Source organism: Microcebus murinus, chromosome 12 (assembly GCF_040939455.1).
Source record: "Microcebus murinus isolate Inina chromosome 12, M.murinus_Inina_mat1.0, whole genome shotgun sequence".
Taxonomy (NCBI): Eukaryota; Metazoa; Chordata; class Mammalia; order Primates; family Cheirogaleidae; genus Microcebus; species Microcebus murinus.
The window spans coordinates 25,718,131-25,741,895 of record NC_134115.1 but is presented as its reverse complement, the minus strand read 5'-3'; the positions used below and the strand labels follow the sequence as shown (position 1 = coordinate 25,741,895).

The 23,765-nt window shown below is 37.9% G+C and overlaps 1 protein-coding gene across 1 annotated transcript in view; it reads left to right on the top strand.

Moving 5' to 3' along the window:
- LOC105874783 (transmembrane channel-like protein 1) overlaps positions 1-22,498 on the top strand; it is a 110,966-nt gene extending 88,468 nt beyond the window's left edge. The window contains exons 12-17 of the mRNA XM_012770907.2: positions 3,531-3,598; positions 8,489-8,728; positions 13,305-13,430; positions 16,895-16,973; positions 17,087-17,138; positions 22,476-22,498. Coding sequence (XP_012626361.2) covers positions 3,531-3,598; positions 8,489-8,728; positions 13,305-13,430; positions 16,895-16,973; positions 17,087-17,138; positions 22,476-22,498 — 588 coding nt within the window. The remainder of the gene's footprint in view (positions 1-3,530; positions 3,599-8,488; positions 8,729-13,304; positions 13,431-16,894; positions 16,974-17,086; positions 17,139-22,475) is intronic.
- The last annotated feature ends 1,267 nt before the right edge of the window (positions 22,499-23,765 follow it).

The following is a 23,765-nucleotide window of genomic DNA, read 5'->3' as shown; positions in this document are numbered from 1 at the left end:
CTGCCGACTCTCACCTGGGGGCCACACTCAAGAGCCAGTGCCCAGGTCAGCCTCTAAGTAGTTTGATTCCAGCTGTGAGAAATGGGATTTGTGTGGAGAAGGTCAGGCAGCTCCATGCAAGGACAGAATTAATTCTCTCTGAGATCCTGAAGTGCATTTTGCAATATCCATTTGTTGGCAATCTGCCCCAAATAACTAAACTTACAGAGAAAGAATGGATCTTCCCAGGCTTTTTCGTCCAGTGAGCACCATATGTCTCCCCTCTGGGTGGATTGCTGGCTCTAGCACACCACAAACACAGGTCCAAAAATAAAACAAGACCATTTCCAATCCCTTGACTGTTATGGACCTCAGCCCAAATCCAAATGGGCTCTCTGTTGCTTGCAGCTCACTAGTCATCTTCCTAGGCATGAGCAGCTGTTAGTGAGTTTCTTACACTTATTTCATGTGAATAATTTTATTTAATTGTATTATCTCAGGTTTCAGGAAAATCTGATTTTTTTTTCCTCAAGCATCATTTACGTTTAAGCATTTTCTATTTTAGAGGCCGTTAAACAAATATATTGTGAATTGATTTATTTATTAAAGTATTGCTTTAAAAAACTTAAAATATAATCTCATGTGCTTTAAAAAGTCTACTACTACTAAAATGAACATTGAATTTTATACTATATTTGTAATTTTGTCCCTTCACATATGTTTTATTTTTAGAGGGAGAGCTTTTGTATTTATTGGATAAAGTGTTACGTTCCATTGCTAAGCTGTTTACTGAGAAGCAATTCTTTCATAACTGGGTCTAATATTCAACCAATAACAGATTTTTAGATTAGAAGTAATCTTAGAAATGATCTAGTTCAGGTGTTAGCAAACTTTTCCTGTGAAGGGCCAGAGAATAAGTACTTTAGCTTTTGTGAGCCATACAGTCTCTGTTGTAACTACTAGCCTCTGTTTCAGTCCCAAAGAGTCATAGACAATCTATCAATGAATAACTGTAGCTGTATTCCAGTAAAAATGTATTTACAAAAACAGGTGGCAGTCCAGATTTGGGGCACAGGCCATAGTGTGTTGACCCTGATCTAGTTCATCTTACTAATTTATTTGTGAGGAAACTAAGGCCTAAAGATCGGCCCAGCTCACCCAGCGAGGAAATGGAAGGGCAAAGTCTACTACTCAAACGTGAATCCCAGTTACACTTTTTAAAAATATCTTAAATCTTTGTCCTCAAAGGTCTTCCTGTTTTGCAGAACATTCCTTCATCAAATGATTGGGAGTCTGTATTCAGTAGATTTATTTGAAGACCATTTATGCACTACAAAACTGCACTACAAAACCACTAGTACAATAGGGCCACCCTATATCCTTTCTCTACATCAGGCCGGCTTACGCATCAACGATTTTATTCCTCCAGCTGTCCCTGCTGCAAACACAGTGTGGGGACAGGGATTCCCAGTGTGTCCTTTTTGCTCTTCTAGTCAACCAGTTTTAAAATGTCTCATCTCAAATGACCCTTACGAGGTTTACACATCTGTGAGACAGTAAACGGAGTAGATATTTAAAAGGTTTGAGGTTTTTTTCCATGTTTATTAGTTTCATGGGCTCAATTATGACACCATTCTGGAGATGCCAAGGTTGAAGGTTTGATTCTTGAACTGACACAGAGAAAGGCTGTTCCAAGGCTGCAGATAGCACAGGCCACCCACTGAACTGCGTTCACACAGGGCTCCAGGAGAAAAGTGTAGATGCTTCAGAGCAAAGTATGCCCACAGAAGGAGACAGATTCAAAGTTCATGTTCTCAAGATAAGATAAGAAATAATTCATCTTTCTCCATGAAGGACACATTTTTTTCATTGTTGATTTTAGAACAAAAACTATCAACCAAACCTTTTTTCATCTTGTGAACATCATCTTTCCAGAAAATCAGCAAATTAGTGAAACACTTTATATATATCCTTAAACAGTATCTTGAATAAAATTATGTGGCAATTATCCAAGTCATCTTTATCCTGTTTAATATGCAGGGCTATTTATTGTTTCATTGTGTATCATCTTATTATTTTATCTTGAGGCTTAACCACTCCTGTTATGTCATACTTGCTGTTCATTCCCTGAATCTGTTACAAAGCAGATTGCGCGTATCTTTCACTTGACTAGGAGAGTTCTACTGCCTTTTGGGAAAATGGTGCAGTTGAGGCCTAGACTCATGAGACTCTTGAGACAAAGCACTTGAAAGTTGGGAATAGTTTTGATGGAGTTCCAGATCAGTGATGGATTCTAACTTCTTACAAATGTATGTTTGAGTCCTTGGATTTGAAAAGAACAGAGACTCTCTCAGGTCATCTTACTCGTCTTACTCGTGTGCGTGCATATGCATGTGTCTGGAGAGGGAGTTTTTATTGGGATACATGTGGTCTGAAGCACACCTGGAGATATTACGGTCTGGGGAAGAAACCTGCCAGTTTCTTGGTCTCCTTTTCACAGTCTTCTTGTCCCTCCCACTTCATATTTGCTGCTCTTTTATTTATTCTCTTATTACCAATTAGTCAGTGTCCTCTGAATACTTTACCCCAAATTAAATAGGAGCCAGTTTCATTGCCTTTGTTAATTAGCATTAGCTCCACTGATAGAAACTTTCTTGCTAGGATGCTAAATGTGTTACCAGGGACCCTTTGGATGGGCCAGCCTAGCACAGACACCCACTTCCATTGTATTGATGCCCTCTCTGCACAAAGAGCAGCCTGGCACTGCTGCCCTGAGCATGATAGTTTTATCTAGGACGTGGGGATGGGACATTGAGTTGAATGACTGCTTAAACTTTTGTTATAATTCCTTTTCTATATTTATTTTATTTTAAAGTTAACTCACATTTTTGTTGAAAAAAACTTTTAACTGTTTAAAACTTAGAAAAAAAAATAGGACATCGCTCACATATAAGCTATTAATATTTTGCTGATTACTTTCCAGTCTTTTTCTATGCATAGTTTCGTATAGAGTTGATTAAAGATAATGAATGTATAATTTTATATATTTTTTTGTTTAATATCAGAGCATAATTTTTAGTCATTTATATAAATATTCCTGCATAATGATTATAATCAGCTGCGATATATATCATGGTATACATACATCGTAATTACCTAACTAATGTTAAACGCTTAGATGGTTTAATTTTGCTTGTTAAAATTTATCACCATTTCAGATTATTTTATAAAGACAAATTCCTAGAAGTAGATTTATAGAGTCAAAGAGAATGAAATTTGTAAAGCTTTTGATATATATCATCAAACTGTTTTCCTGAAAGATTGCTACAGTTTATACTTTCACTAGAAGTGAATGACAGCATTTGAAGATGCCTCTGTTAAAAAGGATGCTTTCTTATTATTTTATTTAGCTCTGGTTACTTATCGTACTGATTATTCTGCTATTGTTGTTGAGGGAAAGTAATTGAGAGCCTAGTCATGCCTATGCAGAACCACTAGCCTTTCAGTCTTCACTGAGATGCTAATCTAATGAACATTTGTGTCTCCTCCAGCCTTCGTACACTGAATTTGACATCAGTGGCAATGTCCTCGCTCTGATCTTCAACCAAGGCATGATCTGGTAGGCCAACTATTGGACAGCTTATCACTTATAGAAAAGCATCCAAGGTCATTATTGCATAAAGCACTGCAGCCTGGTGTTAGAGGAGACCTCAATCTGTGTCTAACTCAATCTTTGCCTTTGCAAGGAGGATGGCTGTGAATAGTTTACGCTTTTTAAAAATATCTTAAATCTTTGTCCTCAAAGGTCTTCCTGTTTTTGCAGAACCTTCCTTCATCAAATGATTGGGAGCCTGTATTCAATAGATTTATTTGAAGACTATTTATATTTTTATATCCTATAACACCAGGATCTAATAGTGAAATACTAATGATTACATTACCATAGGTTAAGTATGAAATAAATTAACATAAGGCTTTTCTGAGAAACTGATTTTACTTTGTCATTACTACTAAATATATTTAGAATATATGGCTGGGCGCGGTGGCTCACGCCTATAATCCTAGCACGCTTGGAGGCTGAGGTGGGCGGATTGCTCGAGGTCAGGAGTTCGAAACCACCCTGAGCAAGAGCAAGACCCCGTCTCCACTATAAATAGAAAGAAATTAATTGACCAACTAATATATATAGAAAATATTAGCAGGGCATGGTGGCGCATGCCTGTAGTCCCAGCTACTCGAGAGGCTGGGGCAGTAGGATTGCTTGAGCCCAGGAGTGTGAGGTTGCTGTGAGCTAGGCTGATGCCACCACACTCACTCTAGCCTGGGCAACAAAGCGAGACTCTGTCTCAAAAAAATAAAATAAAAACAAAAATAAATAAATAAAATATAATTTGTGGCTACTTTAAAAAATAATATCTCACCAAATTCAATACTTTATAGAGATGAATACATGTTTTAGGAAGGTCAAGTTAAAAATATGACTTCTATTTTGTAACTTGATTCATAGAGCCATTTACACATCAGAATTATTTCTTTTGATGTGCAAATGATTGTCATATCTTTTATTAAATAAAAGCACTCTCATTGTAAACCCTGACAGGTTAAGATGAGTTGATACAGTAAAAACCATTTTTGAGTTTAAAAACTGAATCACAGCATGTGATTCATCTGGGGACCATGTGTTTGGAAATTTGTCACTCTTAACTAAGACCACCCCAACCCACAAGCAGTTATAATTGAGCTACTTTATCCTGTGGACATGTGCCTAATACAATATTCTGCTACCAACCACACCATTGGCCTAATCACACGTGCTAGGATAGCCTCAATTTTTGAATAAGCTCCCAATCTTACTCCAATCCTTCAGCCATAGCTGACCTGAATTATTACATTTTTGGGTGCCAGTAGGGACTCTGCCAATGTCAAAACCGTCTTGCTTTGGTAACATGAAGACCGCCTACAAGGGCTCCATCATCCTGCTATGAGGCCTGTCAAATTCTTTTGCCTCACTAGATAAATCAGTATGAAGAAAATACTATGAAAAGATTATTATTTCTATTGTCCCGACATATATAAAGTGTAATTCCCATTTCCTTTCTTTCTAAATTTTGCCCGTGTGGCTCACATGTCCAGAGTCATTACGGCATGCAAAAAGGAAAGTGAAGGTGGCCCAAGCAGTGGATTACTGCCAGAGAGTAAAGAAAGCAGCTTCTATGGATCCTGATCTTTCCTTTCCTGGCGGGGAATCTGCTGTCATGGCATGAAATGGTTGACATGGCTATTAGAATAATGAGAAACCACTGTCTTCTATCAGTGGCTTTTACACCAAGTGTCATAAATCCCTCAGGCCTGGTGGGTGCCATTCGTGCTGACACATGCTGCATGTCTACTGTGTTTATTCAGAGTTTAGACAACAAACAGATCGGCCTAGAAATGTATTTTTATTGTCAGAAAAGCTGTTGTGATTACTGTCCTGATTAGTTCCACTTGTGGTTTCATAACTATTGTAGTCCACTATGTTCATATTGAAATTATTAAAAATCTAAAAATTTTTTCCAGTTCTCTCGTAGGCAGACCCATTATCAAAATCTCTGCCCTGTCACTGTACTACCACTTTCTGTGTATTCATTCTTCAGGCAGTGGTCAAGCCTGCTTCTGGCCAGTTTGAAGACAACGTTGGAAAGTGATAGCAGTTTTTGAGTGTACAAAGATATTCACACACTTTCCTGACTTCCAGAAGTAAAATAGCTATTAGCCCATTATTCACCTTCAGGTCAACCCTTTGCACAAATACTCTCTTCCTCAATCCCAGGAGCTTGGTGAGGGTTGGGGACGTGGTGTGAGGAAGGTGTAATGTGAGATTAGTAAACTCATTCTGCACAAATGTCCTCCCATGTGGGAGTTCCATTATTTTATGAAGCATGAAGATCTGTTGGCTGAGTGTAACCATTTTCTACAGAAACAATCAAAACGGCATGGGGATTTTGTATGCAAATCCATTGGTTTGTGACTGGAGACATTCAATTACTGCATCAGGAATTGCTGAGTAATAGAGGTTATTTACTCAGATGTTATTAAAGTCAACATTTATAGGTAAAAATCCATTCTGTGATGATTTGGCTGAATGATCAGAAAACCTTCATTTGTATGCTATTTTTTTTGAAATAGACATCATATTTTTCTGTAATAATATTTTTAAATGATGAAAGTGCATAATATCTGTATCGTAGCAGGATGTAGAGAGGCAGCAGGGAACACACAGTGAGAGAGAAGATGAGTTTTGGACATTGCTTCAACACTGCATCATTGGGTACCTTCCGGCCAGTCTTGTCACATTTTCCCCCCTCATTTTGTCAGTTAATCAGATGTGAATAATTTACCTGGCATGTATGTGTCACTGAAGTAGTAAGGAGAGTTAAATAGAAGAAGCTTTAATTTTCTTTGATCTCTTTGGAAGAGAAGCATTTGATAAGGCTGAGGTATTGCAATAATTTTTAACTGACAGATGATGGGATCAAGTCTGGATGAAGGACAGAGTGAGCCAAACTGATCAATGATTCATGAACGAAGCTAAGACCAGCATTAAGTTCAGATTACACTGTGCCAGGACCTGTTTTTCTAGCTTATGGCTCTTGATGCATTTGTTCAAAATACATCTTTGCGATGTTTATTTTAAAATTTATTTATCTATAGATATGTGCAAAAATAGTATGTGTTTACATATCTATGCATAAAAACAATGCACACATATAGCTAGAAATATCCATGGTCTAGGTTTTGAATTATGTACAAAATTATGTTTTAGAATCAATTATGTTATGTAGCAGTGAAACTCAACCCCAAAATCTTAGTGGCTTACAAAAAGAACATGTCCAATGTGGATTGGGGGAGAGCTCTGCTCTTAGAACTTACTCTTGCTTGAGAAACCCAGACTGATGGAATAGGAGCCATCTGAAACATTGCTAGTCACTGTAGCAGAGAGAGTAGAGAATGAAAAAACACAGAGGGCTTTTAAAGTCTCTACCCAGCAGTGAGATACTTCATTTCTATTCATATTTTATTGGCCAAAACAAGTGACATGGCCATTTGACGTGTAGAAGGAGGCAAGCATAATCATACACAAGTGTATTACATCACAATATTGGCATTTTCGGATATAACCTAATCTAGTGTTTTGCAATTCTGAGCCATCAGCTGCTCATGTTTCTGGAGTTCCATCTTCTTACATGCTGTCCTGTAACAAAGGTATACTGTGTTGTTTTAAAATCTATCTTTCAATTAGAAAAAATAGTTTATATTCCCACAAAGTCTTTGGTCAATTTACTATGGTAAAATATCATTCAGCTATGTTGTCTGGAATCCTAACAATAAGACAAACCAAACTGTGGCCAGTTCAATTATTTCAGAAACTAATTTCTTCATCTAGATCCCTAATGTTTCCGTGATATACCAAATTTAACTGGATTGGTTAAACAACTACTCTATGTATCCAGGGAGTATAAAATACCAATCCTAACCAGAAATGTTGAGGGCTTTATTAGAGTTGACACAGTTTAAAAGATAGGGCTCCACTTATGTTTATAAAATAAGTGCCTATGTATGTTCCTTTTGGTTTTGGACTAATAAATTGCTACTCATGTTTTTTTATGGTGCTAACAAGTTTTTCCATCCCAGAAAATTGAAACTTATTTTGTTGAAATAATCAATTCAGCCATCAGGTAAAAATGACCTCACCTAAGTGGTTCCCACCTAAAAGTGGTATTTTAAATATTTTTTAATAGTCAGATGCAAAAAGCAGAGGATTTCTGGGACAAGCTAAAGTAAGAAAGTAAGCAGATAAATTTAAGTGGATGCATGGAATTTTCATGTCAAAAACATATAAGCTAGCAATAAATTATCAACAAAATATAGCATATTATTGGCCATACACACAGCTTTGCAATCAGCTTTAAAATACCACAGCAGCTACAAAGGGAAAATGCACAGCATCAAAAAAAGAAAATTTATTTTAATATTTTTCTGTTTAATTAAGCAAAAATTAATTATCCATGACAAAAGTGATTAATCAAAATGTGCAGTTTATTAGAATAGAATGGGTGCCTTTAAAGGTCAATTATTTTTAAAAAGTTATATTAATGGACATGATTTGAATATTGGGGGAATTTAAGTTTATTTTAGAAATAGAAGAAAGAAGTAAAACAATTGGAATATATTGTTTACTCTGTTGTAGTTTAAATTTACTAATGACAATAGATATAGTTAGTTAACAGCATCCTTTCCAGGAAGGAATTATGTTTGCAATACCTACAATAATGAGGAAAATGGTAAAATGTATGTAGAAAATGGAAATAGATCAGTCAGGTTTACTTATAAAAAAGGTTTGTGTGACTGAAAACAGTAACATATTTTCTGCCTTCTGAAAAGAAGCATGGTGTGAAATAAACAGGTGTGGTGTGGCTTTGTTATGGAGTAAAGATCAAAATTGAGCAGAGCTCTGCTTTCTTTCTAGGATGGGCTCCTTCTTTGCTCCCAGCCTCCCCGGCATCAATATCCTTCGACTCCACACATCCATGTACTTCCAGTGCTGGGCCGTCATGTGTTGCAACGTTCCCGAGGCCAGGGTCTTCAAAGCTTCCAGATCAAACAATTTCTACCTGGGCATGCTGCTGCTCATCCTCTTCCTGTCCACCATGCCTGTCTTGTACATGATCGTGTCCCTCCCGCCGTCCTTTGATTGTGGCCCCTTCAGGTCTCTTGCCTTTGAAATTTGAGTAAGGCATGGTGTTTCATCAGGGGTGGAGGTGGGAATGGCCGCTCATTGCAGAAGCTCATTTTTTGTCAAACAGTGGCATTTTGGGTCAGTAGAAATGAGATGTTTTGGGTGGAATCAGGCTCATTATATGGCATGGAGATTCTTAGGCAAATTCAACCCATTAATCTTTTCTCCTTTGGGAATCACAAAAGAGAAAACAATTTATGCTGCTCCAGGCTCTGCCTGGGTGAATAAGGATGATGAATCTGAGCTGTTTCCATCTTGGGGGATAGCTAAGAGCAAGGTTTGATGACACCAGTCTGGACGTGAGAGTTTTCCCAAGGCTGCGCCATCACGTCCAGACGTAGCCAGCATTTGCTGCTTCTCCTGTGAACCACCACCTTACAAGGAAACACAAAGAACGCCCCACACTTTACCCAGGAAATGGAATCATTATTAAATAATGAGTTACTGTAAAGAGGATCACACAATTTTTGACACCAAATGCTACATGCTGGTAAAAAAAAATTAAAGAGAGTCCTCATATATATTTTCCCCAAGTATCATTCAAGTGAGCAATCAGGAGTCAATAAGGCTCTTCGATCCAAGTTGGAGATGTGCTTTTCTGCAGTTCTCTATGACAGTGTTCTTCCTATGGCAGCAAAGGCCTAGGATCCGCAGGATGAGATTTCATTCCCTAAAGGGCTTTGGAAATGAATCTATCACAAGTCCCTCCAAGGATCTCTGCAGGATAAGTCACTGGCCAGCATGCGTTTGAGCTGTTTCTCCTTTTCAGTGAAAGAAATGAGAATATGCAAGGCCATGTGAATGACAAGCAGGATGCTCGAAGGACCACATATAATTTTCCCTTCATGCCGTCAAACCCACATTATTTAATTAAAGTCAAAAGGTTCATTGCCCACAGACTAAGTATAAAAGAAGCATTTTCACTCTAATAGTCCCAGTTATTGCTCTACCAGAAAAGAAAATGTTAAGCCAGGTGATAAAGCAAAATGAGCTGGAGTTCTGTCATACTTGAGAAACTGAGGTTGACAAGCTCTTTTCATTTCAGTGTGTGTGTGTGTGTGTGTGTGTGTGTGTGTGTGTGTGTGTGTGTGTGTGTTTCCAAGTGGGCTGAAATAAATAATGCAGACAGTGACATCTGGAGACTAAATATGAAATTACAGTCTTGAAAGAGACATTTGTCTTAATAAATCCTCAATAAAACTGAGCACAATGGTCAAGAGATATGCAGTTCAAAGGTTAATTGCAAATTACCTGCACAATTTAATACCCAGGATAAATTTTAGGTGTGCATTTAACTTTTTAATTGGAAGTTAATTCTTCTCAGTGAAATGTGGCAAAGGACCTTACCAGTCTATAACAGAAACAATGCAGCATAAACATGGAGGTGGGTGGTGGTTACACAGACACATTCAGATTTAAAATATCATTGTGTTAGATACATACAGTGGCTGCACACTTTTAGCTTTTTAAGCCCTAACTCCTCTGGCTTTCCTTATGTTTTACGAAGAGTTACTCTGATTTTTTACTGAAAAAAAAAAATACTAATGTATATCTAAGGCATAGTATCTGACTTTGACCAAGAATTTCCTAATTGGCAAATTTAGGAGAAATTACTACATATATATTACTAGTTTGAAGTCAAGGTGTACTGGGAAAAGGGTATCTCTATGTCAGTCAGATGGTTTATTTTCCTGATACTCTCTTAGTTTTGGAGCTAAATAATGTTTATTGTGTTTATTTGTCTAGAATTAAAAGTTTGATAGGGCTGCTCTACCCTAGAAATGAGATGAGAAAACATGCATTAGTAGGAGCATCATGGCTTGCCATCCTTAGGAATTCTGAGTTTGAGGTGGTTTGTCTAACCTTCCTGGTGAAGGTTGTCTGACACTATCTGGCTTTCAGGTGAGCAGCAAATTGGCAAATATAAATTTGAAGTAGGTTAGTGGAGACATTACAGTAATGGCCAGTTGCTCTCTGGTGCAGGTATGTTTTCAGGTGAGGTTGCTATGGTATGTTTACCTATTCAGCAAAGCAACATGATGAGATATTTGAGTTTGTCCTGATTTTATAAGACCTGAATAGAGAGGGTGAATTTTCTAAAAAAGAAATTATTCTTATAAGCTAATAAATGAATTTATCTTAAATAGTTAGACAATTTAAGAACTTTTTCTTTGATGTCCAGATGAAAACAATTCTAATTGTTCCATCACATTTCCTGACACTCGATGTCCATGCCAATAATTTTGTACAATTTTTAGTTCTCCAAGTTTTTACACACCTCCTTTCTTATGTAATAGCAATTTTATTTTGTATGTATTTTTATCTCACTGTAAAAGTTATATGTGTTTATCCTAGAAAACTTGGAAATTGTAGAAATATTTTTACATGAAAACAAACCTTGCCCATAACTGCAAAAACCTAAAATATAACAACTGTCAACATTTTGGCATTTGACGTTCTGGTTTTTCTTTTATGCATATTTTTTATCCCTGAGATAATACCGTACACTAGGTACAGTTTTTTATAGACTTTTAAAAGTTAACATTATATTGTGACACTACTATTACATTACCCATTTGCAATTATACTTTATTGTCCATTTTTCTTTTTAAAAATTTATTTCCAAATATTAAGGGGATACAAATATTTTTGTTACATAGATAGCTTTTATAACGTTTGAGTCAGTGCTATTAGTGTACCCATCACCCAAATGGTATTTCAATGTGCCCATTAGTTATTTTTCTTAATATCTTTGCTGATTTCTAGAGTTTGGCAGCAGAGTGTTTTCATTTCTCTGAGTCCAGGACATAGTAAGGTGCTGGTCAATAATTTGAATTAATGAATGAATAATGGTTCATTGTGCACCAAGCACTAGGGGAGATGTAGGGGTAAATCTTTCTATGTCCTAAGCATTGATTCTAGTCCTGTGGAGCTTACATCCCAGAGGGGAAGACAGGCCACCTCATAAACTCTGCTAATCCAGAGTGGCTAGAGCTTTGCCTACAGCAGATCTATGATTAAGTGCAGCAGCCTATCACTTGAATGGATAGTCACAGGAAGCTGGAAAGGACTTGAAATGAACACTTTGGATAACACGGCAGGAGAGGGGATTGCCGGGGATTTGTAGTTGCTTAGGTAAGCAACTACAGACCTGGAAGAGGCCAGATCTGGAAAAGGTCCCCAAGAATCCCTCGGGACTCTAGCAGCTTTGCATTGTTTCACACTGGGTGCTGAGAAGATTTCTGTGGGTTGAGATACTTTTGCAAAACTCAAGTCTCCTCACTGTGACCACATTTGTCAGCCATAACCTGAGATGCTGGAGAACGAAGGATGGATTATCTTTCCTGGTCCTTCTTGCCCACTTCCTTCCCCTGTATTCCACATGGCTGGGGTGGAGGTGTTCAGATGATTGCAATGAAGTGATGAAGGAGGAACCTTATTGGAATAAGTCGATATAATCTAAATTGTCTCTAAGTTTAATTTCCCCATCTGTATCACAGGTTTGGCAAATTAGCTTATAGGTCTTTAATTTGTGAAGCAAAATTTGTACCTCAGTAGTCCAAAGACTCCTGACAAAATACTTGGAGTCTCTCTTTATTTGTTGAAGGAGTATTAGTTAGATCAAGGGAAAAAAGACATCTGATTTCGGAGTTGTGGGTCATCTTAATTTAGCAGTCGAAAATGTTTAAAGATTAAAAAACAAAGGCAAAACTGAACATTATGTTAAATGCTACATCAACCTTTATTCTGATGATACATACAATTTGGTGAAACCCAGTCCAAAAATCTTCTCTGAAATTACAACTTTTCATAGTAGAATCAACATGCATATATGGAAACAATAACTTGGCATAATGAAAATTATGATACAATTCTGGATATTCTATACCAAGTTAAGACATCTTGCTCTCATTTTTCCAGTTTATAGAAACACTACTTCTTACATTAACGGGTCTTAGCAGGGGAGCTAAGCTGGTGTTAATTAGAGCCCATGTAGGAGAAGAAATAGTGAGGGAATGAGCTCATCATGGTTACCTATTAACATCTCTGATGAAGGAGGTCTGGTGGAAAATGAGGTGGAAGCTATTGCGTGGAAAGAGATATTAGATTATTTGTGGATTTTATTCTGATGGGTCATTCCTTGTGCTCATTTCCAAGGCTAATTAGAAACTGAGTACACTGTTTACTCGGCCCAAAGACAGCATTCTCCTGAAAGAACAGCTGGCTGAGAGGTATATGTATGAGCTATTTACAGAATACATTTCAATCAAAATCTTAGAAATGTAGTTTTAAAAAATCTTCTCCTAAAGCTATGGTTAATTTCTTAACTGCTTTGACTACATGTTTGTCTAGTCACGTTTCTCATATCGAATCCATATGTTGACCATATGAGGTCAAAGTATCAGGAGTTATAGCTAAATGTCAAACTCCTAACCGGAAAGAGTACCTGGGCAGTACTTGAGGAAGATTTCTAGTTTTCTTGCTGTAACCAGGGTTTTTTTTATATGTTGTTAATAAACTCTCCTGTCCCCCCTTTTTTTTCCAGTGGCAAAAATAGAATGTTTGAAGTCATTGGAGAGACCCTGGAGCATGATTTCCCAAGCTGGATGGCAAAGATCTTGAGACAGCTTTCTAACCCCGGACTGGTCATTGCTGTCGTTTTGGTGATGGCGTATGTGCTTTCTCTACTCATAGAAAGGGCCTTTGTAATGTTCTTCCTGTCTTATTTTAAGTTTCATCTTTTCCAGCTCTCTCACTGGAGGGTTGTGCTGTAACCTAACCAAATTCAACACTGATTACATGTGGGTGAGAGGCTAAAATTCATGAACCATATTCTGATCCTATTGGATGTAATTCACAGCCATCTGCATCTGTCTTTGCTTCCCGGGATTATAAGATTTGTTCCCAAGTAACCAAAATAATTATCTGTAAACAACTAAAGCAAGGGACCCATAAATGCTAAATACTAAATCTAATCAGCACATTGAGCTTCCCTCCAAACCCGGCCCCCACCTCTGGTTCCATAAAACAGATGGCTGTGAATATACAGAAATAATGAACCTCTAAGTTAATATTACCCCTGGGGATCTTATAGGCTATATTTTAGGGCCAAAGGCTTAAGGGGTCTAAAAATTGCCCTGTCCTTGCTCTTAGAGGGCTGTCGATATCTGTGTGCCCATCGTAATAGAATCAGAGGATCAGAGGATCTTGGGAAGTTCCCATAGCCCCTTCAAAGTCAGAAGTGATTTTGAAAGGGAAACTTGGCAGGAGACTTTTGTTCCCATATAACTCTCACTGGTTTCTGACTCTTGGCCACCATGGGTAAACCTATATTCTAAGCAAAAATATGTACTTGCTGTGGGAGAGCCAAGAACAGTGCCCTGGCCTTTCCTTTCAACCCTGAGCACCTCCTGAACAGAAAGTCTGGAACTGACAGGGCTCTCAGTCAAGGAGGGCAAGGAGCAAACCAGCCCCAGGGATGCTTTAGGAACAGAGCTGATGCAGAGGGTTGGATTTTTCTAAGTAAAGGTCAAACGAGGAAATCTCATGGAGGAAACTCCCAGTGGTCTGCAGTAAAGGAGCTGGGATTCTGACCCCGTTATTGCTGCCATCACAGTCACTGTCACAGTCAGAAGCCGTATAAGGTAGTGAAGGCCAGGGTCATCTTCCTCATTTTACAAGTTAAGAAGCTGACTTACAGGAGGGAACTGATTTTCCCTGGCTGAGGGATGCAGTAAAATGGTAGCAGTCAGACTTAAAGTAGATCCTTTGCCAGTAAATCTGAGGCTCATTCTTTCACGAGACGATGTCTTCTAGAAGGTGAGCTAATAATCTGTAGGGATAATTAGACAGTGAATCGGATTACTATTGTATATTATAGACTCTTGATCACGGGTGGTAGTAAGAATCCCACAGTAAATCTCTGGCACAGATGTGCTAGCAAATGACCTGCCGAATGCAGTGTGTTGCACCAGATGGCCTTTGAAGTGGTTTTCTTTCTCCACTTTTTCATGATACTACTGCGGCTTCTGAGAGCAGGTTAATAAATTTCCCGTGGCCTTTGAGAGTCAAGGCCCTTTAGTGATATTTAATGAGATCTTGTTTACAAAACACACACATAACATAAATGTCAGATTCAGTTACTACATTCTTAATTTATTGAGAGACATATCATTTGTTTTTAAGCAAAGGAGCAACATGGTCCCAATGCCACTATCTGAAGATTTAATAAACTATCTCAAGAGTGTAGGAAAGGAACTAACACTGTCTTTGTGATAGGCACTAATCTATACATTGATTCCTTTAATTCTTACAACAACCTTGAGCAGTTGGCTTCATAAATCCTATCGTTAATAGCACATTGAAGATCTGCCCCAAATCAAGTAACTAATAAGGGAATTCAAACTCATGTGTTCTATCCCAATTCCTATTCCCTCCACTCATTTGCACCACCAGACAGGGTCAGTTCAGGGTCAGTGGGAATGTCGGGAGGGTTGGGAGCCACTTGTTGGGGATGGTCTAGACTCAGGGTCGGCATACTTTTCTCAGAGGGCCAGATAGCGACATTTTAGGCCAAGAAGAAGAGTTGAGACTCTTATGTAAGTATTAATATAACCATTTAGAGATGTAAAAACATTTCTTAGTTATGGGCTGTACCACACAGTCTGGGAGCCAGATGTGGCCGGGGGCCCAGTTTGCCGGCCCTTGATGGGGATGGCTGGGAGCAAAGCTGGCAGCCAGCGTGGGTCAAACAGGTGTCCTGAAAGGCCAGTGTTGGCTCTGAGGTTCTGGTTGAAAACCCAAATTTCAATTTATTATTGATGTGATTTTTAAAAACCTGAGATCTTATCTTCTACTTTACGGGCCCAGGCAATTGGCTTGGCTTTTTTATTACCTTTAATTAGAGAATATTACAAGCATTTTGAATTTCCCCGATGGATCATCCTAAATCAGCGTGGATGGTGTTTGAGTATCTGAGTAGAGTTCAGGTTAGTTTTTTGCAGTTTCATTCCTTTGGAGACTAGAAAATGATTTGTGAGAAATATTCATAAAAGGTGTATTAAAAGGGAGAAAAACGTGATGGATAGACAATTCCAGAACTGGAAATGACTTGTGAGATTTTGAGTTCATCTTCCAAATCCCGGAACTGTGGTAAGAAAATCTTTATAATACGTGCACTTACATGCACACTCATGCATACACATGTATTGAGCACTTACTGCATGCCAGATAGTTCCCTGGATGCTTTCAAGTGTAGGATTTCACTCAAACTCCTGTTGATCATATAAGAGATGAACAAACCAGGCTCAACCTTATCAATAATTGTGCTGCTAGCACCAGATGGCTCATAAAGGATATTATCTGGCATGTTGTAGAGTAGGGGGAATGTGTTCAATATCCAGTTATTTGCAACAAAGTGTAATATCAGTTACCTTTTTATTTTTACTGTGTTTTTTTCTTTGTTTGTTTTGCCTTAAGCGAAGATAAGCATATTTGGGTTTTTTTGCAGAATTGTATGGCTAAAATTTGCTCTTTCTAGAATGTAAATGTCATTTCAAATCCAGGAATTTTCCTTGATAAAGTGTTTTCTTTTTGAGGGAGGAAGAAATGCAAAGAATACATTCAATGGAAAAAATGCATGTAATTAATTATGCTTGTGAGGATTATATTCTTAGTCATGAAGGCCAAGGGATGAGATTTAAGGCACAAAGTCATTTTCCTTTTTATTTGACATATTCCCTAAGTTTCAGTAGATTTTTCCATTCTCTTGGATGCCATGCCTTCAATTTAAAATGTTACTTTCAATCATAATTTAAATCGATGTTAGTATATTTCCAAGAAGAAGCAGCTAATGTCAGGCAGTGTAGACAGTGGACAGAGCAGCAGCAGGCTGTGGATTAGGAGCCTTGGGGTCTAACTTGCCAGCTCCATCCCTGTGTCATGCTGAGGATGCCTGTTTCCCTCTCTGGGCCTCCATTTTTATCTGTAAAATAAGAGATTTAGAGTAGAAAATGTCATACCATCCATTCCTAGGCTAACACTCCATGATTCAGTAATGTAAATTTAATGTAAATTTAAGAAGAAACTTGAGTAACTGAAAAATATCATAAATTTATTTTATTTTTTTAAATTCAGTTTGACCATCTACTATCTCAATGCTACTGCCAAGGGCCAGAAGGCAGCAAATCTGGATCTAAAAAAGAAGATGAAAATGGTAGGATAAAATCTACTTCATAGAAATATTATCTTTATTAATGTCAAGTAATAGAAAATACCAGGAAGTCTCATTTCTTCTCCTCTCCTTTTTTTTTTTTTTTCACTGCGTAGCAAGCTTTGGAGAACAAAATGCGAAACAAGAAAATGGCAGCTGCACGAGCAGGTTGGAGAAGTTTCTGTTTGCAATTTTTATTTTTGTACAAAAACTGTGCTCTTCCTGTTTGTTTTCTCTCCAAATGGGCATTAGGTGGTGATTGGCATTGTTGCCCTAAGCAAGTCATTCTACAAGCCTTTCCTGTAGGGGACTGACATATATTTTCCCAGTTTAAGAATTAAATTTAGTAATGTATGTGCTCTGTCCAGAGCATTTAAAAGTAATATGTTCCAGACAAGGCCCCTGTTGCCTTGCGGCATAACAAAAACAAGGTGTTGCCTAGAGGCATAACAAAGGACCTGAGTTGCAAGTAAGCAAGAGCTACCCCGACCCACTGCATTGGGGGTCTGGAGGCCACACGATAAACACATTGTTCTTGTGATTGCTGCGTACATTCTATAAGATGGCTGGTTAGTCAATGATGGGTAAGACCCCTCAAGGGAGGGGTGACCTAAGCCAGGCACAGCCTCCAGGGTTCAGCCAAAGATCTTAGGGGATCATCCTAAGAAAAGCTGGGGATAAGAAATGCACCCTGTCACTTGCCTTGCCCATCCTTGCTAATCTCAGTCCATGATCTATGCCTAGCGCTTAGAGCAACCACCTGGAAACCTTGAGCCAGGGGATATCTGCTTCCCTAAGGCTACCTATTCTGGAATTTATGGCCATTGCTGCAATGCCTGGGTGGTTACGTACAAGGAACTAACTTTAATCTTTTAGAGTATAAAAATAAAACTGACCCGGTGTATTATTACTTGAGTCAACTGTCTATATGTGTGTCCGCATTTTTCTGTGTGTTCTGCATTTTCATTTTGTGTTCTGTCATCTCCATCCTGCAAACAGGCCATGACACTTTCCCTCTACCTTTTTAGCCCTTCTAAAGCATCAATCACGTCCAGGGAGTTTGTTTGCTTTCTAGTGGGAAAATAAAAAGAGAAAGAAAAATTTAGGAATGTAAACTTAGCAATAGTGATAAAAAAAAGTGATCTTAAAAGTTGACATATGAAGACAAAGACATCCATATAGTCATATACAAATAGCAGATACAAATGTAGCATCTCTCTTGCCCAGTTTGACTATCTTTATACCTGGAAGATCCCAAGAGGGTCCTCTGAGCTTATCATTATTGATTGTCAGAAGCCTTTTCTAATCCATTAAACTTTCTTTTTTTCTTTTTTAGCCTCCTAAATTTTTAAAACATTAAAATAAAGCAGACTCTTATTTGCCAAAATTAATAATATGCTTTGAGTTCCCCATGGAAAAGTGATGCATAAAGGCTTTAATAAAAATCTTTGCCAGCTTTTCCCTCATTCCTAACTTTAAAACTCTTAATATTAGCAGGACTTTTTCTCCCCTGTAAGTAATAAAACCTCAGCCCAAATTGGTTTAATTAAAAAAGAGAAATGCATTAGTCCACACAAATGCAGGGGAGTGGTGTGTGTACATGGCTTCAGGCCACTTTCTACCCTAAGTGTAGGACATGGTAAGGTCTGAGTCCATTTCTCTGTGCCTCTCTCAAGACCAACCTCCTTTCATGCCGGCTGACCACCATGGCAGCAGAAATGGATGCAGTAACTTTCAACGCCGTGTCCTTAGACCGTAATACCCAGAGGAAGAGAGAATGTGATTTTGAGTAGCTCCCTTGGAAGAACTTGAGAATTTTTTGAAAATTCCCCAGTATCTCCTCCTTTTAGATTCACCCCAAATGGGTCACGTGTCCATCCCTGAACCAGTCCCTGGGAAATAGAGTGTGATGAGTTGCTGAAGCAGGTCAGGACCCACCTTTGGAGCTGGAATTGTCAGTTTCCTTGAAGCACATGAAATGTGTTGGGAGGGGCATATCTACCTAAGAGAAGGGGCTGCTGGCTGGTGCCAAACAACAAATGTTCAAGACATTGTTTTGTTTCCTTCTTCATGCTTGGCCTTTTTATTTTTTTCTCTATTCTATCTAGCATGTTGAAGTGTTAGGTCAATTGCTGCTGCTTAATTGAATATTAATTAAATGATTTGCAGTTATCAGTTTATTCTTCTTATAAAACTCTTTTTAACTACTCAATTATAAAAAAATGATGATGATTTAGCACCTCTTATATTTTCCTGGCTAGAGCTTGGGCCTATTCTCCGAAGTAAGACATCACAAGAATGGAAGAATAGGCACCACATGTACTTGCCATCAAATTGGCACTGACTGAGCAACACTAAGGAGCTCACACAGTAGTAATATTCTTTGGGGGTGGGAGTTTGGGAGCAAGTGAACTCACAACTAATGGACACACTGAGAATTGTAGGGGGAAAGGGCACATCTCAAATCATGATTGTGATGTGGTAAAGTCATAACATGTAACCAAAATGTTTGTACCCCCATAATTTCCTGAAATAAAAAAAATAAAAAAAAAAACTCTTTTTAAATCCATGCTCCAGGTGCACATAATTTACAGTTACATACTTTGTTATGTAATGTTTTTTATGAAAAATAGCATTTCCTTCCCCCTCTTATAGTATTTAGCTCTCTTCCCCTTGCCTGTACCCAACTAACGCAAAACAAACATTTTTAACTCTTTTGATTTATTCTTTAGGTATTTATATCCAAATTGCATATTTTTGTTGTAATTTCTTGACTTTTTAGTTTAAGTATTATTTACTAAAATTAATAATATTGACTACGATGGAGATAAGGATTGAGCTCTTTTTTATGTTTTTGCCCCACTCTTTCCACACATTCTACCTATATAGTTATGTTATTATTTTGGTTAAGCCAATACACATTACTATGGAAATATAATGTTTTCATTGCTGAGCTATGTAGTAAACCAACTACTTGTGCATACTTTTTAATTTTCCTAAGATTCATAATTGTCTCTTTTTAAACATTTTCTTATTTTTCTACATATTTTTCATTGATTGAATCTCCAAATCTCTGCTATTTATCGAATTATACTCTCAATATATTCAGACATATTGAGTTTTCTATCCATTTCATTTCCTTGGAGACATTTTCCCCAGAATCTTCTTAGTTTCTCCAATCTCAAGTGGTTCCCTTTTTATGTCTGGTGTACAGCTGCCGTCCTTTGAGTTCTCTTTACTTCCATCCAGCAGTATCTCTGTCACTCTATCCTGTCATGGATATCCTCTTTTCCATTTTCCCCAACTTCTACTTTCTTGGTTTGTTCACATGGTTTGGAGAAGAAAAGATATGTGAGAGGTAAATTTTCTGCGACCTTGCATATCTAAAACTGTCCTTCTTTTACCTTCCCTTTGACTGATAGTTTGGGTGTAGAAAATACCCATCCCATTAGAGTAAATAATTAAAAATAGTATTTCCTCAGAATAATACTCCTTCAGAGACTTCCCATTGCCTTCTAGATTCCAGAATTGCTAGAGGGAAGTGTAAAGCCAATCTTTCTTGAGTTACTTGTATTTTTGATTGTCTGATTTACCTCTCTGACAAGTTGTAGGATCTGCTTCTTATCTCCAGTGTTCTGAATTTTATGATGTTGTGTCTAGTGTGGATCTATTTTCATTCCTTGTGTGCTTACCAATAGACCCTTCACTCTGGAAACTCATGCTCTTCAGATGCAAGGAATTTTCTCAAATTGTTTGTTAATAAGTTCTTGCCATCCATTTCCTCTGCTTTTACTTTGTGGAATTCCTATTATTTGGATATTGGTCCTCTTAGCCTAGTTCTTTAATTTTCTTACTTTTCTTTCCTATACTCTCTTTATCTCTTTGCTTTACCCATAAATATTTCCTCAACTTTAATTTCTAATATTTTTCTTGGCTCTTTCACTTCTGTTATCATTAATTTTAATTTTCACAATCTGTTTTTCTCTCTAATTACTCTTTTTACAATAGCGTCTTGTTCTTTTTTAAATGGTTGCTATGGATTGTTTTGTCTCATGAGAATATTAAGAGCTCTCTTTTTGAAGTTTTTTTTTTTGCCTTTCATAGTCTCTGTTTCCTCTAAGCTGTTTCATCATCAGTTCTTTTTCCCCTACTGTTCTCTCTCTCTCTCTCTCTCTCTTTTTTAGACAGAGTCTCACTCTGTTCCCTAGGCTAGAGTGCAGTGATGTCCTACAACCTAAATATCCAGGGCTCAAGCGATCCTCCTGCCTCAGTCTCCTGAGTAGCTGAGACTATAATCATAGGCCACCATCACCAGCTAACTTTTCTATTTTTTCTAGAGAGAGAGTCTCACTGTGTTTCTCAGGCTGGTCTGAACTCCTGGTCCCAAGTGATCCTCCCACCTTGGCCTCCCAAAGTGCTAGGATTACAGGTGTCAGCCACCACACCCGACCTTTTCTGTGAAATGATCTTGCTTCTTGTCTTTCTCCTCTGCTGGTTTAGGATTTCAGTTTGTTAGAATTGATAGGTCACTTATCATTAATCTGTTTGCTTTCCAGCTTCTAGTATGTGACATCAGTTGTCGCCTCTCCTATTCTGCCCTTCTTTGTAGGTTTATGGTACTCCCCCCCCCCAATTGTCTTGACTTTCATGTTTGAGAGGGAGCAAACTTTCAATCCAATGTATTTACCTCCACAGCCTAGGCAAATCTTCATATCTCCTGCACTATGAGGATCAATGGTCTTATCTCCATCTTAATTTTGTTCATTCCATCGTGCTTACTTGGGGTACTGTGTTTAGAGGGAGCCTGGGATAGAACCTGGGACCTTGGTGGAAGTTGATTAGTATATTCTAGTCTTTGCAGAAGATGAGGGAGTAGAATCATGTACATCACACATACTGGCAGTGCTTAAAATAGTGAGTGGAAAATTCTGACTTCTAAGATCTGAATTCTAATTAAGGCTATTGCTATCTTTATTGTTTTATGTTTTTATTTCAGCATATTACTGGGATACAAATATTTAGGTTACATATATTTGCCCCACCCAAGTCACTTTAAGCTTGTCCATCCCCCAGACAGTGTGCACTGCCATTAGGTGTATATATACCCATCTCCCCCTCCCCCTTCTATTGTTTTAAATAATGATAAAATAGTATATAGCACGCTGTTTATCTGATGTTCTCCCATAATGTATACAGTCACTCAGTAAATACCTACTGAATATCCACTGGAAAATGAGCAACCCTTTTATTAAAAAATTTTGAAAGAAATGGTGCTATTTTAAAAAGCAGAACTTTCATTTTCTTTTCTTTAGAATTTGTAAGGACTTTGTAAAATAAGAAATACAGGAAAATTTTTGAATATAAAAATGCTAAACATTTGGCAAAGTGGAGCACATTTGTAGGATACAGATTTCAGGCCCCTCATTGGAATCATTAAGCACACTGAAAGCTCAATTTTCATTTGCCTCTTATTCATCTCTCTCTCTCTCTCTCTCTTTGGAACAGCTGCAGCCGCTGGTGGCCAGTAACTTTACAGGCATCCTGGGGGCCTGCAGGACTCTTTGTCATCTTGCTGTTGAAAAGTGTTATGTGACGGCCCAGAGAACAAACAACATAAATAACTGATGGATGATCAAGGTCATGCAGTCGATCAAGGTCATGCAGTCAATAAAGGCATCATCAAGCTACTTGGGCAAGAAGAATTTCCATTTTATTCCAAATTAAGGATTTGTTTCTGCACCACTATTTCCAACCCCCCCACCCCCACCTCCTGCCCTATTTCCTTGACATTTTCTTAACGAATTGAGTTTAAAAGGGAATGTGCTCCAGCGATACAGGTTATTGGTTGTGGGTTAATTTAAAAAAATAATTTGCTCCTGGACTTCCATTTTATGTATTTCTTTTGCCTTAGTTTTTTTGAACTGGGAGCAGGGATATTTTACCCTCTTTTTTCCTCTAAGTTCAGAAATATCTGCATAAAATACTCACTGTAATCATTTCTTAACTCACTTTTTGAAACCAACACCTTTATTTTCTCCTTTTTTCTACCCGTCACACCATCTGAGGCCCACCAAAATATGCACTCGAAACCTTTGTATTTTCTTCTAGATTCTGTATGAAAATTAATAGGCTTTTTGGAAGAAAATTCCCAGGTGAATTGGGACCTGATCAGCACTGGGTTGAAGGTCTCTCACCTTGAAGAGGTACATGGGTCTTCGATAATCCAATTTTTCAGGAGTTTTTTTAAAAAGACACCACAAGTCACTGCTGTTCCATCAGTCTTCCCACTTGACTTCCAATGATTACATCCTCTGTGTTTAGGCTCTAATCATCTGTAATTTTTCTTTGCTTTTTTGTTAAGGTTAGGAAAACACACTTTTATTGGGGGCTTTAGTTTATAGGTGTGTTTAAGCATTATTGTTTATTTAAAGTTTGAATTGACTTTGAATAGTAACACTCAGTGCCTTTACTAGCCTTGCTGTGTGACTGCAGCTGCGTCTCCCAACTCACAGTGTCCCTTTTCCAGGGCTAAGTCAATTTGCCTGCCATTCCCTGCAGTTGACTTACTGATTTTTATTACCCTGCCTTTGAGTTTTCCCTTTCAATCTTCTACTGGCCATAGAATGATCGCACTGTTCCCCTGCCAATTCTAAACTTAATTCTCTGGTCACCTTTTCCAGATTTTCTTCCATTCCCAGTCATATTACTCCCTTGATAGGCTTCCTGGGGTCCTTTAATGTCTTTAATCCAGAGTCTATTACTCATATTGATTTTTATAAGATTTGTAATGGTCCT